Source organism: Mus caroli, unplaced genomic scaffold (assembly GCF_978045245.1).
Source record: "Mus caroli unplaced genomic scaffold, Mus_caroli_1 scaffold_7, whole genome shotgun sequence".
Classification (NCBI taxonomy): Eukaryota; Metazoa; Chordata; class Mammalia; order Rodentia; family Muridae; genus Mus; species Mus caroli.
The window spans coordinates 70,812,886-70,831,894 of NW_028227262.1; the positions used below are offsets into that span (position 1 = coordinate 70,812,886).

At 38.1% G+C, this 19,009-nt stretch overlaps 1 protein-coding gene across 1 annotated transcript; it reads right to left on the bottom strand.

Moving 5' to 3' along the window:
• Nucleotides 1-934: 934 nt before the first annotated feature.
• LOC110296973 (lithostathine-1) lies at nt 935-3,270 on the bottom strand. Its single transcript, XM_021165775.3, has 5 exons — nt 3,191-3,270; nt 2,553-2,671; nt 2,239-2,376; nt 1,479-1,590; nt 935-1,305 (listed from the first exon to the last, which is right to left on the bottom strand). The coding sequence occupies exons 1-5, from the start codon at nt 3,249-3,251 to the stop codon at nt 1,238-1,240; spliced, it is 498 nt and encodes a 165-aa protein (XP_021021434.1). The 5' UTR covers nt 3,252-3,270; the 3' UTR covers nt 935-1,237.
• Nucleotides 3,271-19,009: the final 15,739 nt, after the last annotated feature.

Genomic DNA, 19,009 nt, shown 5'->3' on the forward strand with positions numbered 1-19,009 from the left:
ACACATGGTCACACAACTCCTAGCCCCAAATAAAACCATACACACATAAGTAGAAATAATGTCAAGGTACATTTAAAAGACTACTGTGTCTAGGATACTTTGGATGTTTGCTTTTAATCAGACAAGAACTGACTACTTATGCCAGGCTGACCTGAAGCTTATATACACAATCTGACCTGTAACTTGCAATTCTCCTGCCTCAGTTTCCCAAGAACTAAGGGTCTGAGTATGTGACACCATTCCACTAGAGCTATGTAGATGCTTTCATGGTTATATAGGAACTATAGATTTCCCATCATTTTGTCTTCAAGCTATTTGTCTGTAATATAAGCAAGGCTTGTAGTTTTGTTTTTCTTGTGTTGTAGTCATTGCTATGACTCAGACTGATAACCTGAATCTGTTCTCTTTGTATTGATTTGACAAATTATATCTAAATGTACTGGAATGGTAGTCAATGTTTGGGATTCAGTTGGTTCTCTGAAAAAGTGTTGTTGTTGTTGTTTTTTTTAATCTTAACCCTTAATACTTCAGAATTTTATATATTTATAGAGTCAATTAAGTATGACTATATTTTATTTGGGTCATTCTTTATAAATTCATTGATTCAGTAATTTAAAGATTGTCATTTAACATTAATTATAGGCTTCCAGGACTCAAATTTTTCTATGACCGATTCCTTAACTCTTCTAGACCCAAGAATTCTCCTGACATGTTGATTATGGCTTTAATTTGCTTAACTGAGCAAAGAAAAAAAGTTCCCTTACAATATTACTGTGTAAATCCCTCCAGAATACCAAGACAGACCAGGTATTCAGGCTCCAAACTCTAATAATTCTCATAAACACCATTCACACTTGTAGATTTTAGATAGAAATTTTATGCATTCACCCAACTATATTGACAACAGGCTCATAAACTGACATGCATGTGAACAGAGTTTAAAACACCTCCTTATCAAAGAAAGCCTGAGAATTCTAGACTCTCTTCTATCCCAGAGGAAAATTTGTGATTGGTGTACATAACTGATTCAAAATATGCAACATTGTGAAGGTATTTTTATTTCAGTTGTTCAAATTTCCAGAAAATAATGGAAATAAAGGTACCGTAGTACAGTGAAGTAAGAATGCCTTCTCCAGGAAGAGAGGATCTAATTTGCTTTTGATAGATGGTCCAATTTAATTTCTGACTCTATAGTATTTTCAATTTTGCTTTATATGACTATTTTTTTCAGGTGACTTCAGCCTTTGAACTTGCAGACAAATGAGTATTGGGCATCACAGTTGTCATCCTTCCATTTCTTGTATCCTACAAACCAAGTGGGAAAAGTCAAACCTTAAGACTCAGGATAAGAAATGAAGGAGACAGTCTTCCATTTCTTAAATGTAGAATTCCTCTGCCTCTTGTCCCAGACCCAGTCCTACTCCATCCCAAGACCTGAACAAAGGAAAACAGCAGCATGGGGATTCTTTGTCTCTCACCTGTGTTTGAAGTCAGAGATACACAGTAGCCACGATTGGAACTGTTAGGAGACCCGGTTGCCCAGGATTTGTAGAGAAACAGAGACCCACTGCTCCAGTGCCAGCGACGATTCTGCAAAAGAAGGGGTAAGATAAAAGCATCTGCAAATTAGAAAGTAGTGAAAGAGCCTGTCTTATGTGGATGCTTGAAAACAAGCAGTAAAAAATCAAAAAATGAAAATAAAAAACCCCAAAAAACAACCAACCAAACAATCAAAAACAAAAACAGCAACAAAAAGTTTGAAGAATGAACCAAACCACCATTCTGAATTTCATGAGGTATCATGGATTTTGCTCTAAGCTTCACTTTTAAATATAATGTCCAAGTTTTCTTCTGTACCAAAAAATGTTAGATCTTCAGTACAGAATTTATAACTACTCATTACAAAAAGTGGTTCCTACTTTTTCCTTCTGGAGGCACAAAAAGAAGCTTTTATTTCATAACTGGGAACACCATTGACTACTAGTATACGGATAGTAGATTCTCTGCTCTTGCCTCACTTGCAAAGCATTTCTCTCTAACTCAGAGATTACCCAGACAGGTAATAGTAGGGCTCACACACCTAGTGTCCTTGAAATAGAATTATACTGTTCATGAATGAAAGGAATGCTAAGGAGCTGAGCCTTTTGGCCATCTTCACATCTACCTGCAATGGCCCCACATGGTCTAAGATCTTTAGAAATATTGCTGTCTTAGGAGAGAAAGAGGCCACATACTCACCCTTTTGGGATCATGGAGTCCAGTCCAGACATTGGCATCTGTAGTACCACTCTCCTTAATCAGAGAGGCCACAAAGTTGCCCTCAGCCTGACTGAGAACTGACACCAGGTGGCCTGAATTCATGTTCTGGCAAAAAAGCTGTGTGAGTGGAAGAGAAGAAGATTACTCAATGGAGAAAGAAGTTTTAAGTAATAGACTCTGTGCTCCCAATGATGTGTCAATGGTGAGCTAATGAAGCTTCTGAAGACATGAAGGAGGCTCAGTGGCAGCTAAGTTCAGATGCAGCCCTCCCACACATTTCCCTACTTGCTCACATCTGCATCAGCCCAAGTTAAACGGTCTTCAGTGAAATAGTAACAATAGGAGCTGTAGGCATTGGAACCTTCTGGGCAACTGATCCTGGCAGATGGCAGGTCATCTTCAGCCTCCTGGCCTGTGGAAACAAAATGGTTAAAGGATATGCTCAGGACTGGATAAGGCTAGAAGATGAGCCAACTGGTAGAGTTTTTCGGTAGGACCTTGGATACAGAATAGACTTGGGATGGCTACCTACTCCATTCCCTGCATCCTTGCTCTCTCATCTCTCATTCCTTAAGACAAGAATTCAGAATGAGTTGAACTGTGAAATTTATTTAATTACTTCTAACTGGCACCTTTCCCTACACAGGAATCCCCTTGCTTCCTTATCCTGATTATTCCCACATGCCTTCTTAAACCTTTAATAAGATCTAAAATTATACAGAAGAACAAATCAAACTTCAGTGGACATAGATATGAGGTAGTTTCAAATTTCACCTCAAAATTCCAAAAGAGAAGGAATTAGAGAAGTAGTAAAGATTAAGCCATGACTGACATTGCTTCTGCCTTTCTTCAAGTGCATCATGTTGATAGGGATAGGGTGATAGCTTTGGGTGATAATTTCTGAATTCATAATCTAGGTAAAAGTGCTCACCTTGGCTTGGAGACAGGACGATCAGGCATGAGAGCAGGATAAAGTAGGCATTCCTAGCCATACTAAGCAGCAGACTGTCTTTTGCTCAACAATCTCTATTAAAAACACAGAAGAAAACTCTGCAGTTAACACACTTGATCCTTTTCAAGGCCTCTTTGCTCATTAATTCTCAGTACAGGGAAGGCTGCCTAACAACCCGACATGCTTAAATACTTCTCCCCAGTGAATCATATAGACCCTGAATGTTGAATGTCAAAGGCACCTGTGGCCCATCTGAGACATCATTCCTAGTAGCGTCTATATAAAAATTCCCTTGTTGTGATCCTCAGATATAAGGAGACTAACATGTTTCAAATGCCTTTCTATAAAAAGTACTTACCTGCAGGCTGAGACCAAGGTGTCTTGTCAGGAAAGGAAAAGGTAGGCCTTTTATATACATCAGGGATGAATAGAAAATCTAGGATGGGTGAAAAATGGGAGGAGCAAGAAATGTCAGAAAGTCTGTGTGGGTCCCTGACTCACAAAACCTGGCAGTAGTCACAGTCCCTTTCTGATACACCCTGGGAACAGTCACAGATGTGGTTCTTTTCCCAGAAATAAGTTGGCAAATTTCCCAGGTTAAAGATCAATTTTTATCATTCTCCAGAAGCAAACAAGTGCCCAGTTCCCGCGTTCCTGGACAACCTATGTGGGAACAGAGTACTTCCAGAAACTTAAAAAGGGTAATTGGGAAAGGAACAGAGGAAAGCCCTATGTACTCCAGAGCCGGGCGTTCTGTGTGGGCAGGGACAAGAGAGGCAGTTACAGGAGGGTATGATGTGGTGGACACCTGCTTGAGACAGTGAGGAAAACAGTGCGAACTTTAGATTACATAGCCATGTTCTCTCCTATCCTATTGTCTGAGAAAAGTGCTAAGTCTCAACTCTTTGAACTTCACTTATTGATCCATCTGGGGCTGACAGTCTCCTGTGAAGCCATCTGTTTTCCTGATCCTGTGTTGATTCTTTTTCATTGGGTATATTTTCCTCTTCAATCAAAGACTAAAACGGGGAGAATCCTCCTCCATTTTTAAAATAATTCTTAAGCAATAAGGTTGGCATATAGCAAAAGTGAGCTTGTGTTTGTCAAGTAAGATTTTAGAGTTACCTAGAATCAATCTTTGAATGGTGGCAGGAGAGAGTTCTAGGCATCGGAAACCTTTCAAATGATGTACTTGAAACAGCACATGCAAAAGTCAGTGTTTAGCTAAGAAACTTACCATTGCTGTGAAGCATTTTCACAAGTACCCGAGATAGTATGCAGATCTCAAAAAAAAAAAAAAAAAGAAATACCCTCTGTTCACATTTTTCTAACAAAAATTCTTTTTGTTAATAGTCCCAACTATGTAACATATGTATTAAAAAAACACAAATTTCAAAATGTTTAAATTAGAAGCAATGTTGAGAAATAATATGAAAACCAATGAGTTTTACAGTAACATTTTTGTAAAAGTGCATCATGTATTTTGACAGTAGTCAGTCGCCATTACCCTCTCCTGCTCATTCCACTCACTTCCTTCATCTTCTCAAACAGTAGTACTTGTGTTTTATATTGTGTTACACACACACACACACACACACACACACACACACACACACACCTGCATGTGTGTATGTGTGCACATCTAAAATGTAGGTCCTATGTATGTCAGAGAACATAATATCTGCTTCTCCATCTCTAACTTACTTCATTTAATACATTGGTGTCATATTCTACACATGCTCCTGAAAATTAAATAATTTCATTCTTGCTTATATTGTTGTTTTGAAGGGACAACTACAGTGACTGTCCTATTTGAAATACTTCATTCTGAAGAGAATGAAAAGCCTGATACTGATTTTAATCATAGTTATACTTATTTTGTTTCTTCTAAGAACATGCTTTCTCAGGGATCAGCATCTTTGACCACACTTGTCCAGAAGCTTCAGCCTTATGCAAAATGAACTGTAGAGGTTTGTGTGAGACATATTAAATATCTGTAATAAATGATAGAATTTGCCAAGAATAGAGTAATTCCAGATAATCATAAGATGGTTTGAATATGAGTGAAATTTATAAGGACAGCAGCAAAAACAACAAAAAGTAGAACATTTTTTTTCAATAAAAGGCAGTACTGCTTAGAAGGTTGCATTCTATAAAGACAACATTTCCCATCCTTAATGAAACTAGTTCCTTAAATTTGCCATCTGAGTTTTCTACCGTAAGCCTCCAGGAAAGAATGAGTAACCCTTTTATCTTTGAACATAGAATGAGATAAATTTCTAGGCATTGTTCTCTATTTCCCTGTTCTTAGACCAATGTGCTTTGTAAATGATAACAATTTAACTAATGAATACACAGGCAATTCGATAGTATATAGCAATCAATCTCAGTCCTGTCACTCTAGTATTATGCTCTGCAAATATCATTCTGTTGTGTCAGCACAGCTATTGCTCCTTTAATGATAGTCATTCTGGCAGAAGTCAGAAAGCATCTTAATGTAACTTGCTTTGCATTTCCCCAAAGCTTAGGGATGTTGAACATTTTTAAATGTATCTACTAGCCACTGGACCTGGTCCTTTGGGAAAATGTCTCTGTTTTTCACTTGTCTATTTATTTGTTGAATTTGGGCATTTCTGGGATTTAATTCTTCATATGTTTATATATTTTAGGTATAAATTCACTGTTCAGTACAGGAATGATTGATTTTTGTGCCATTCTTTAAGACATCTATTAAATCTATTAACTGCTCTTTTGCTCTTCAGAATTTGGAAATAATCCTCAAGTGACATTGCTGAAATAGAAGCATTTCTAGAAAGCATATTGCCCTTAAAGCAACATCTTTACTCAAAGTTTACGCAAAAGTTTGCAAGTCACCTAAATTTCATCCTAAGTTTTTTAGTAAAATAATAAGTGAGCTAAATAGCAATGGGAAATGGGGAAATGGAGGAAGTCTCCAGAAAATCCCAGATTCCAGCAAGCGGCTCCCAGGACCCAAGGCAAAGAAATTAGCTGAAATGCTCAACAAAGGGGAGGGAACTGTAGAGACCATATCCAGAGTTTAGGCAAGGGCCCCGGTTAGGGGATGGGGCCACCCACTTGTCCCAAAATATTAAGCCCAGTACTGCTCCTGTCTAAAAAAAATATTGGGGACAAAGTGTGGAGCAGAGACTGAAGGAAAGGCCATACAGAGACTGATCCACTTGGGGATCCACCCCATATGCAGTCACCAAATGCAGGCACTATCATGGATGCCAAGAAATGCTTTCTGACAGGAGCCTGATATAGCTGACTTCTGAGAGGCTCTGTCAGAGCCTGACCAATACACCTGGGGATGCTCACAGTCAACCATTGGATTAAGCATGGGAAGTAGCTGAAGAGGTTTGCAACTCCATAAGAAGAACATCAAACAATCAGACCCCACAGAGCTCTCAAGAACTGTCTTAGTTAGGGTTTTGCTGTTGTGAACAGACACCATGACCAAGGCGAGTCTTATAAAAACAACATTTAATTGGGGCTGGCTTACAGGTTCAGAGGTTCAGTCCATTATCATCAAGATGGGAGCATGGCAGCATCCAGGCATGCATGGTGCAGGAGGAGCTAAGAGTTCTATGTCTTCATCCAAAGGCTGCTAGTGGAAGACTGACCTCCAGGCAACTAGGCTGAGGGTCTTAAGCCCACACCCAGAGTGACACACCTATTCCAATAAAGCCACACCTCCAGATGGTGCCCCTACCTGGTCCAAGAATATACAAACCATCACAAGTACTAAACCACTAGCCAAAGAGTACACATGGAGGGGCCCATGGCTCCAGCCACATATGTAGCAGAGGTTGGACTTTTCTAGCATAGGTGTGAAGAGAGGTCCTTGGTCTGGTGATGGCTCGATGCCGCAGTATAGGGGAATGGCTGGGTAGTGAGTTGAGAATGGATGGATGGGGGAAAGCACCCTCATAGAAGCAGGGGTGTGGGATGGGGTATGGGATAAGAGGTTTGCAGAGGGGAAATGGGGAAAGGGGATAATATTTGAAATGTAAATAAGTAAAAGATTTAATAAAAAGATAAAATTTTAAAAAGAATAGCATGGATTGAGATGTGACTTACTTATTAAGAAGAATATGAAAGGTCTGCAAAATGGCAAAGGTCACAAGTGTGCTGTTGCAAAAACAGCCATCCTGCAGCAACAGAACTTCATGAAAACAATAAAGAGATTCAATAAATAACTGCCTGCTTATTAGAATGTTATTAAATATTTTATTTATTAAACTTATATGTGTATATTCACACCACATGTGTGTGTATGTGTGTGTGTGTATGTGTATGTGTGTGTGTGTGTGTGTGTGTGGAGTGTGTGTGTGTGTGTGTGTGTGTGTGTGTGTGTGTGTGGAGTGTGTGTGTGTGTGTGGAGTGTGTGTGTGTGTGTGTGGAGTGTGTGTGTGTGTGTGGAGTGTGTGTGTGTGTGTGTGTGTGTGTGTGTGTGTGGAGTGTGTGTGTATGTGTGTGTGTGTGTGTGTGTGTGTGTGTGTGTGTGTGTTTGGAGAATTGGTGGCTGGGCCCTTAAAGTAGATATTGCCCTTACTATATTATAAAATGTAAAGATAAAAGTTCCTATATAGATTATTTACAATATAGCAAAACTGTCCAGGGATTTCTGCTATATTCAATGCAAAGAGATTTGATCATCTTTTTACCATCCTCATCAGCCACCATCAGACTCTATATAAGCCTGATTGGTGCTTTTCATTTATTTGGGGTAAAATAAATAGCTAAGGTGCACCACCAATGAAAGGAACTCTGCCCTCTGTTTCTGACTGCATTTTTCCTCGTTTTCCCCTCCTATGAATATTCATTGTTTCCCAGTGAACATTCTCTATTCCTTTCTTGGCTACTTCATCTTCCATTTACACACTTTCCTAGAAGTCATGTTTTGCTCCCTCTGCATCTATGAATCGTGAGAACTGGACATCTGAAAACATGTAAAACACAAGGGAAATCCAACTCGGCCTCAAGAAAAGTTTGTTTTGCTTGTAGTTATCTTTCTACAGTCTATCTCTGCCTGGAAGAGAATCTCACTGTGCCAGCTTCTCCCTGTGTTATCCCTATGTGGTTCTTAGTGCCTGAGCTGCCTTGAACAGTCTGTTCTCCATTTATTGGGATATTTTGCTAGACCTTGACTGGGTAGTGATTCCAGCTCCCTTTTCTAGTGATAGGTGACAGACTTTCTTCTTCTACCCTGGTGACTATTCAAGGTGAACCACAAGTAAGAGACTGTAAAAAGGGTTATCTAAAGCTTCCTCCCACATCTATGTCATTTTATAATAACAAATATGACATTTCATTATTTATGGTAATAAGTAAATTTAATTTCATGTCTGTACACTCTCTTAACAAAAAGGGTTTCAAGTATCATAATTATTTACAATATATTTCATATTTAATGTTAAGATAATAGAGATTTTATTTTCAATTTTCTTCAATGCCTTATAATTTTCATTTCAGTGAGCTTGTTTGAGTTTATTATTATATAATTTTTTAAAAGATTATTATTAGTGGATTTATTTGGTTATTTTTTCTGTTCTAGGAGGTGGAGGAAGCAGGAAAGGGTTTATTTAAGCTTCCATTTCCATCAATGAGGGAATTCAGATCAGGAACTCAAACAGAGCAAGAACCTGGAAGCAGGAACTGATGTCAAGGCCATGAATGAGTGCTGCTTACTGGGTTGGCCCCATGGCTTGCTCAGCCTGCTTCTTATAAAATTCAGGTCCTCTACCAGATCAATTCCCACTCCATTTAAAAAAAATCCAGTCTCCAAGAAACAACAACCAACATGACAAAACAAAGTACAGTAAGGCAAGGTAAAAATCATCATATGGAAGGTGCGCAAGACAACGCAATAGGAGAAAAGGAGCCCCAAAAGCAGACATTAGCGTCAAAGTCACCCCTGTCCGGCTGTTAGAAGTACCACAAAACCCACTAAGCCAACAACCATAACATATATGCAGAGGACCCAGTGCAGATCCATTCAGGACTCATGCTTGCCACTTCACTCTGTAACCCCTGCCATGTTGAACCACTGCGCCATATTATTGCTTCTGCCCTCCACACAACCTGACTCTTACAATCTTTCTTCCATGCCTTCTTTGTGTTCCCCTGAGCTCTGAGGCGAGGGAAGTAATTGAGACTGCCAATTTATGCTCTTTCCACACAATGTCTACCTGTGGGACTTTTCACCTACTCAGCTACCAGAGGAAGGATGATATCGTTAGAAATTATTTCACTAATTTTATATTCAGCCATGGTTTGTTCTCAAGCCTATCTGGTCTCCAGTTCATTGGCCACCCAGGTCGTATAGAACATGGGCTCTTTCTTGTGGCATGAGCCTCAAGTTAAAATAGACATTGATTGCCCACTCTTACAAGTTATGTACCGTCATTGCACTAGCAAAACTTGCAGGCAAGACAGGTTTATGTGAAGCATTTTGTGGCTGGGTTGGTGTGTAGGGTTCTTTTCCAGTAGCCTGCAGGGGACTTTCCCATGCCAAAAACACTAGATCATAGGGGTGAAGTTTCCATGCAGGTGAGAGATTGACCTCTTTATGTTCAATGAGCTAGAGGGATGTTGTCCTTGTTTATGGGCCCATTGTCAATTTTCAGGGAACAACTTTCATTCCAAGCCTTAGCCTGGAGTGCTTAGGGATTTCCACAGGATCCCCTCAGTCAACAACCCAACTGAATGTAACCCACTAACACTTGGAAGCCTTGACTGTGTACAAATGACAGCCAGTTCATACTTTATAGCATCCATTATTAGGCAACCTCCTTCCTAGGGTCACCCTCATAGATTCTAGAGAATTTCTACTGCACTACATTTTCATATCACCCTCTAAATCCCCTTCTTCAATTCCAGTTGTTTCTTCCCATATGCATTTCTCCTTTCTCTCCCTTCTTGAAATGATCCCTCTTGTTCCCATCCCCACTCATCCCTTGTCAACAAGCAAAATCTATTCTATTTCTTCTTCCCAGAAAGATCTATGTGTCTCTGGTAGAGCTCCCCCTCGCCCCATTACTTAGCCTCTCTGGGTCTGTGGATTGTAGTGTGCTTACCTTCTATTTAACAGCTCATATCCATGTTTGTCTTTTTGAGTCTGGATTGCCCAACTCAGGATGATTTTTTTTCTAGTTTGATCCATTTGCCTGAAATTTTAATTATGTTATTTTTCTAACAGTTGAATGATACTCCATTGTGTACTTTTCTATGTTTGCTTTATCTATTCTTCAGTTGAGTAACATCAAGGTTGTTTCTAGTTTCTGGCTATTATGAATGAAGACACTATGAACATAGTTGAGTAACTGTCCTTGCAGTGAAATGGAGTGTCCTTTGAGTATAAACCCAAGAGTAGTACAAATGAGCAATGAGGTAGATAAATTCCCAATTTACTAAGGAACTGTCATATTGAATGCCAGAGTGGTTATACAAGCTTTCACTCCCATGAATAATGGAGAAATATTCCTCTTGCTCCACATCCTCTCCATCGTGGGCTGGCACTTACATTATTGATGTTAGCTTTTCAGACAGGTGTAAGATGAAAGCTCAAAGTAGTTTTGGTTTGCATTATCCTAGTGGCTAAGAACATTTAATATTTCTTTAAATGTTTCTCAACCACCATTTGTGATTCTTCTATTGAGAATTCTCTGTTTAGATGTCTACCCCTTCATTGGAATATTTGATTTTTTAATATCTCATTTCTTCAGTTCTCAGTATATATTGGGCATTAGTCCTTTTTCAAATATGGAATTGTTTTTTTTAAAGGAATTTTCCAATGCTGTAGGTTCCTTCTTCATCCTATTTTACTTTTCCTTACAGAAACTTTTTATTTTCATGAGGCCCCATTTATTAATGGTTTATCTTAGCACATTCACTATAGGCATTCTGTTCAGAAAGTTTTATTTTGTGCAAATGTGTTCATGGTTATTCCTCACTTTCTCTTCTATCAAGTTCAGTGTGTCTGGTTTTATGTTGAGACCTTTGATACTCTTGGACTTGAGTATTGCTCAGGAAGATAAAATCTGACCTATTTGCCTTCTTCTACATGAAGGCATAAAGTTTAACCAGGCCCATTTATTAAAGATACTATCATTTTTTTCTATGTGTATTTCTGGCTTCTTTACCACAAATTAGCTGTCCATAAGTTTGTGGATTTATATATGGATTTTCAATTAAGTTCCAGTGATCAACATGTCTATTTTTATGCCAATACTATGCAATTTTTATTACTTTCACTCTATAGTATACAACTTGAAATCTGGTTGGTGATACCTCCCGAAGTCATTTCATTGTTCATGATTGTTTTAGCTATCTTGATTTTTTTCTATATGAAGCTAAGAAATGTCCTTTCATGGTCTATAAGGAATTGTGTTAGAATTGTAATAGAAATCTGCCTATTCATTTACAATGAGGTCATTTATTGTGGTACAGGAAAGCCACTTAAGTTTGTATGTTGAACAATTCTATTCAGACACTGCTTTCAGTATAGTTTCTAGAATTTTCTAATTATAGCATCTAATCAACTCACATAAATAATTTGAATTCAAATTTTCCCACTTATAACTTTTTTTTTCTGTCCAAAGGGTTTGGCTAGAATTCCTACATTTATGCGTGTCTTGAGAGACAAATCCTCACCAGCATCTCCTGTCACTTGAGGTTTTGATCTTAGCCATTCTGACAGGTGTGAGGTAGAATCTCAGGGTTGTTTTGATTTGCATTTCTCTGATGACAAAAAATGTTAAACATTTCTTTAGGTGCTTCTCATCCATTCAATCAATATTCCTCAGGTGATAATTCTTTGTTTAGCTCTGCACCCCATTTTTGATAGGGTTATTTGGTTCTCTGGAGTCTAACTTCTTGAGTTCTTATACATATTGGATATTAGCTCTCTATCAGATGTATGATCGGTAAAGATCTTTTCCCAATTTGTTGGTTGCCATTTTGTCCTATTTACACTGTCCTTTGCCTTACAATTTTATGAGGTCCAATTTGTCAATTCTTGATTTTACAGCATAAGCTATTGATGTTCTGTTCAGGAAATTTGCCCCTGTACCCATGAGCTTGAGGCTTTTCACCACTTTCTTTTCTATTAGTTTCAGTACATCTGGTTTTATGTGGAGGTCCTTGATCTACTTGGACTTAAGCTTTGTACAAGGAGATAAGAAAGGATTAATTTACATTCTTCTACATGCTGACTATAAGTTGAGCTAGCACCTTTGTTGAAAATGCTCCTTTGTCAAAGATCAGGTGACATATGGGTTCATTTCTGGGTCTTCAATTCTATTCCATTGGTCTACCTGCCTGTCACTGTACAAATACCATGCAGGTATTATTACAATTGCTTGGTAGAACATCTTGAGGTCAGGGATGGTGATTCCACCAGAGGTTCTTTTATTGTTGAGAACAGTTTTCCCTATCCTGGATTTTTTTGTTATTCCAGGTGAATTTGGAAATTGCTCTTTCTAACTCTATGAAGAATTGATTTGGAATCTTGATGAGGATTGCATTGAATCTGTAGATTACTTTTGGCAAGATGGCCATTATTACTATATTAATCCTACCAACCCATGAGCATGGGAGGTCTTTCCATCTTCTGAGATCCTCTCTGATTTCTTTCTCCAGAGGCTTGAAATTCTTGTCATACAGATTTTTCACTTATTTAGTTAGAGTCACACCAAGATATTTTATATTATTTGTGACTATTGTGAAGGGGGTTGTTTCCCTAATTTCATTCTCAGCCTGTTTATCCTCTGAGTAGATGAAGGCTACTGATTTGTTTGAATTAACTTTATATCCAGCCCCTTTGCTGAAGTTGTTTATCAGGTTTAGGAGTTCTCAGGTGGAAACTTGGGAGGTTACTTAAGTATACTATCATATCATCTGCAAATAGTAATATTTTGAGTTCTTCCTTTCCAATTTGTGTCCCTTTGACCTCTTTGTTGTCTAATTGCACTAGCAAGGATTTCAAGAACTTTGTTGAACAGGTAGGGAGAGAGTGGACAGCCTTGTCTAGTCCCTGATTTTAGTGGGATTGCTTCAAGTTTCTCTCCATTTAGTTTGATGTTGGCCACTGGTTTGCTGTATATTACTCTTACCGTGTTTAGATATCAGCCTTGAATTCATGATTTTTCCAAGACATTTATCATGTAGGGGTATTAGATTTTGTCAAATAATTTCTCAGCATCTAATGAAATGACCATGTGGCATTTTTTCTTTGGGTTTGTTTATATAGTGGACTACATTCATGGATTACCATATATTGAACCATCCCCACATCTCTGGGATGAAGCCTACTTGGACATGATGGATGATCCCTTTGATGTGTTCTTCGATTCTGCTTACAAGAATTTTATTGAGTATTTTTCCACTGATATTCATAAGGGAGATTTGTCTAATATTCCTTTTCTTTGTGGGTCTTTGTGTGGGTTAGGCATCACAGTAATCGTGGTTTCATAGAACGAGTTAGGTCATATTCCTTTTGTTTCTATGTTGTGGAATAATTTGAAAACTATTGGTGTTAGGTCTTCCTTGAGGGTCTGATAGAACTCTGCACAAAACCCATCTGATCCTAGGCTTTTTATTGGTTGGGAGATTATTAATGACTACTTCTATTTATTTAGGGGCAATGGGACTGTTTAGATCATTTATCTGATATTGATGTAACATTTGTATCTGGTATCTGTTTAGAAAATAATTCATTTCATTCAAATTTTCCAGTTTTGTGGAGTGTAGGCTTTTGTAGTAGGATATGATTATTTTTGGATTTCCTCCATTTCCATTGTTCTGTCTCCCTTTTCATTTCTGACTTTCTTGATTTGGATACTATCTCTGTGCCCTCTGGTTAGTCTGACTAAGGGTTTATTTATGTTGTTGATTTTATCAAAGAACCAACTTCTGGTTTGGTTGATTCTATGTAATTTTTTTCCTACTTGGTTGATTTCAGCCCTAAGTTTGATTATTTTCTGCCTTCTCCTTCTCTTGGATCTACTTGCTTCTTTTTGTTCTAGAGATTTTAGGTGTGCTGTCAAGCTGCTAGTGTATGCTCTCTCCAGTTTCTTTTTGGAAGAACTCAGAGTTATGAGTTTTCCTTTTAGGACTGCTTTCTTTATGTCCCATATCTTTGGGTATGTTGTGACTTCATTCTCATTAAACTCTAAAAAGTCCTTAATTTCTTTCTTTATTTCTTACTTGACCAAGTTATCACTGAGTAGCGTGTTGTTCAGCTTCCACGTCTATGTGGGCTTTCTAATATTTATGCTGTTTTTGAAGATCAGCCTTACTCTATAGCGATCTGATAGGTTGCAAGGGTTTATTTCAGTCTTCTTGTATCTGTTGAGGCCTGTTTTGTGACTGATTATATGGTCAGTTTTTGAGAAATACCATGAGGTGCTAAGAAGAAGTTATATCCTTTTGTTTCAGGATAAAATGTTCTGTAGATATCTCTTAAATCCATTTGTTTCATAACTTCTGTTAGTTTCACTGTGTCTCTCTTTAGATTCTGTTTCCATGATCTGTCCATTGCTGAGATTGGGATGTTGAACTCTCTCACTATTATTGTGTGAGGTGCAATGTGTGCTTTGAGATTTAGCAAAGTTTCTTTTATGAATGTGAGTGCCCTTTCATTTGGAGGATAGATGTTTAATTATTGAGAGAACATCATGGTAGATTTTACATTTGAAGAGTATGGTGTCCCTCCATGACTTTTTTGATAACTTTAGGTTGAAAGTCGATTTTATTCGATATTAGAATGTCTACTCCACCTTGTCTTTTGGGGTCATTTGCTTGAAATTTTTTTTCCAGCCTTTTACTGTGAGGTAGTGTCTGCCTTTGTCACTGAGGTGGGTTTCCTGTATCCAGCAAAATGTTGGGTCCTGTTTACATAACCAATCTCTTAGTCTAAGTCTTTTATTTTTTTCATTATTTTTTTAATTAGGTGTTTTCTTCATTTACATTTTCAATGCTACCCCAAAAGTCCCTCAAGTCCTCCCCCCAGCTCCTCCCCTCCACTCCCACTTCTTGGTCCTGGCATTCCCCTGTACTGAGGCATATAAAGTTTGCAAGACCAATGGGCCTCTCTTTCCACTGATGGCCGACTAGGTCATCTTCTGATACATATGCAGCTAGAGACATGAGCTCCGGAGGGTATTGGTTAGTTCATATTGTTGTTCCACCTATAGGATTGCAGACCCCTTTATCTCCTTGGGTACTTTCTCTAGCTCCTCCATTGGAGGCCCTGTGATCCATCCAATAGCTGACTGTGAGCATCCACTTCTGTGTTTGCTAGGCCCCAGCATAGCCTTGCAAGAGACAGCTATATCAGGGTCCTTTCAGCAAAATCTTGCTAGTGTGTGCAATGGTGTCAGCGTTTGGAGGCTGATTATGGGATGGATCCCAGAGTATGGCAGTCTCTAGATGGTCCATTCTTTCATCTCAGCTCCAAACTTTGTCTCTGTAACTCCTTCCATGGGTGTTTTGTTCCCAATTCTAAGAAGGGGCAAAGTGTCCACACTTTGGTCTTCGTTCTTCTTGAGTTTCATGTGTTTTGCAAATTGTATCTTGTATCTTGGGTATTCTAAGTTTCTGGGCTAATATCCACTTATCAGTCTTTTTATTGGGGAACTGAGTGCATTGACATTAAGAGATATTGAGAAAAAGTGATTATTGCTTCCTGTTATTTTTGTTGTTAGATGTAGAATAATGTTTACATGGCTATCTTCTATTTGGTTTCTTAAGATTATTTTCTTGTTATTTCTAATGTGTAGTTTCCCTCTTTGTGTTGGAGTTTTCCATTTATTATCCTTTGAAGGGCTGGATTAATGGAAAATATTGTGTTAATTTAGTTTTGTCATGTAATACCTTGGTTTCTCCATCTATGGTAATTGAGAGTTTTGCTCGGTATAGTAGCATGGACTGGCATTTGTTTTCTCATCGAGTCTGTATGACATCTGCCCAGGATCTTCTGGCTTTCATGGTCTGGTGTAATGCTTATAGGCATGCCTTTATATGTTACTTGACCTTTTCTCTTACTACTTTTAATATTCTTTCTTTGTTTTGTTTATTTGGTATTTTGATTATCATGTGATGGGAAGAATGTCCTTTTTGCTCAAATCTATTTGGAGTTCTCTAGGCTTCTTGTATGTTCATAGGCATCTCGTTCTTTGGGTTAGGGAAGTTTTCTTCTATAATTTTGTTGAAGATATTTACCAGCCCTTTAAGGTGAAAATCTTCATTTTCATCTATACCTATTATCCTTAGATTTGGTCTTCCCATTGTGTCCTGAATTTCCTGGATGTTTTGGGTTAGGAGCTTTTTGCACTTTGCATTTTCTTTGACTATTGTGTCAATGTTTTCTATGGTATCTTGTGCACCTGATATTATCTCTTCAATCTCTTGTATTCTGTTGGTAATGCTTGCATTTATAACTCTTGACCTCTTTCCTAGGTTTTCTACCTCTAGAGTTGTATCCCTTTGTGATTTCTTTATTGTTTCTACTTCCATTTTTGGATCTTGGATGGTTTTGTTCAATTCCTTCACTTGTTTGGTTGTGTTTTCCTGTAATTATTTAAGGGATTTTTGTGTTTCCTCTTTATGGTCTTCTACTTGTTTTCTTGTGTTCTCCTGTATTTCTTTAAGGAAGTTATATGTGTCCTTAAAGTCCTGTATTGGCATCATGATATGTTATTTTAAATCCAATTCTTGCTTTTCAGGTATGTTAGGGTATCCAGGACTTACTGTTGTGGGAAAACTGGGTTCTGATGATGCCATGTAGCCTAAATTTCTGTTGGTAAGGTTCTTGTGCTTGCCTTTTGCAATCTGTTTATCTCTGGTGTTAGTTTATCTTGCTGTCTCTGTCTTGAGCTTGTCTCTCCTCTGGGCCTGTAAGCCTATGTCAGCACTCCTTGGAGACCAGCTCTCCCTGGCAGGATCTGTGCAGAGAGAGTTGTGGAACAACTCCAGCTCCTGGTTGCATATGGAGTTAGAAAGGACACTGTCCCAGCTGCTCCACTGCTCCCGGCTTGTCCCCCCTTAGGCAGTCACAGGAAAGAAAATATACTTGTTCTATTCTTAATCAATGCAGTGTTTTACATGGTAGCTAGAGTTATAAGACAAGACTTGAAAAGTAAAGGGGATGGTAGCAAATAAAAAAAGTCAAAGAAACTACTCTGGTCTCAATATGTTTTACCTATGTTTAACTTCCATATAAAGTTGAGATAAATCTGTCAAATTTGACAAAGGTATATGAAAATATGGTGGGCATTATGATATATCTCTAGATAAATTTATGGATTCCTCCCTTCTGATTCATAAACCCTAGAAATCTGCTTGATTTTTAGACATGGACACTTGCAGCTTGAGGCTACTTTTGACAATTATTACATACTATTTTATTTTTATATTAAATTTTATTTTATATTATATACTATAGCAATAGCTTTATCATAGAATCTTCCTTCTTGACTTGGCCACTTGTGTGCTAGTGTTCCAGATATAACACCTTAGGTAATCTTATATCAATACATTTCAATCATTTTGTGCTTATTTCTATCATATATTTTCCATACTTTCTTTTGAAACTATTTGTATATTTCAATACAACTCATATATCCTATGTATTCTATAGATATGTGAATATCCAAATTGCATCTTCATAAGATTTTCATACTGTGTCATTACAGTTATAATTCAGATTGACAAACTATGTCCTTTGATTAGAGTGGATTGTTTTTATCAAATTTTATTTAATATTCTTATGGATATATTTAGAGCTTGGGGAAAGTATATATTTATAAATTTATTTAAAATCCTAACGCTTCTACCCATTTCTAGTTTAAGCCTCACAGGAGACAGTTATGTTAGGTCCTTGTCTGCAAGCATGACCATATCATTAACAGGGTCAGGGGCTGTCATCTCTCAAATGACCAGTCTCAAATTGTGAAAATCATTGGTTGTCCTTTTATTCATTCTCTTCTCCATTACCATCCCTGTCCATCATGTAGGCCAGACAAGTTTTGGCTGAAGGTTTTGCGGGTGGCTTGATGTCCTGCTCCCTCCACTGGAAGTCCCACCTGGCTACAGGATGCAGAGACTCGCAGCCAAACATTAGGTGGAATTTGGGGAGTCTTGTGAAATATTATGGACAAGATTGTGCCTGACAGAGTGGTCAAAGACACCACTAGAAGACCTAGAAAGTCAAATGACCTGGGCAGATGGGTGCTCACACAGATTGAACTACCAACTAAAGATCATGCAAGGTCTCCTTGGCCTAGACCCTGTACACATTTGTAGCAGATATGTAGCTTGATCTTCATGTATGTCCCTTAACAATTGGAGTGAGGTTGGTGTGCAGTGGGTGATCTGTCTCTGACTCTGTTACCTGCCATTGGATCTTATTCTCTTACTTGTAGTACCTGGATGGACCTCAGTGGGAAAGAATATGGTTAGGCCTCCTGGAATTTGATGTCTCAGGAAGGGATGCTTCTCAAGGGGTTTTTCTCTTCTCTGAGAATGAGAGGATGAAATAATGGGAGGGATTTGTAAGGGCATGTCTAAGAGAAGAAAAGGGGGGTGTTGTGATCAGGATGTAAACTGACAAAAAAATAAATTATTGAAAAAATTCTAACTCTTTAATGCATTTGGAAATAGGGTCTGTAAAGTTGCCTTTAACTATTTCTGTACATTGTGATTACTTAAATCACCATGTTTTATTTATCAGTTTATTCAAAAAATGGCATTTATCAAACTAGGCTGGACCATGTT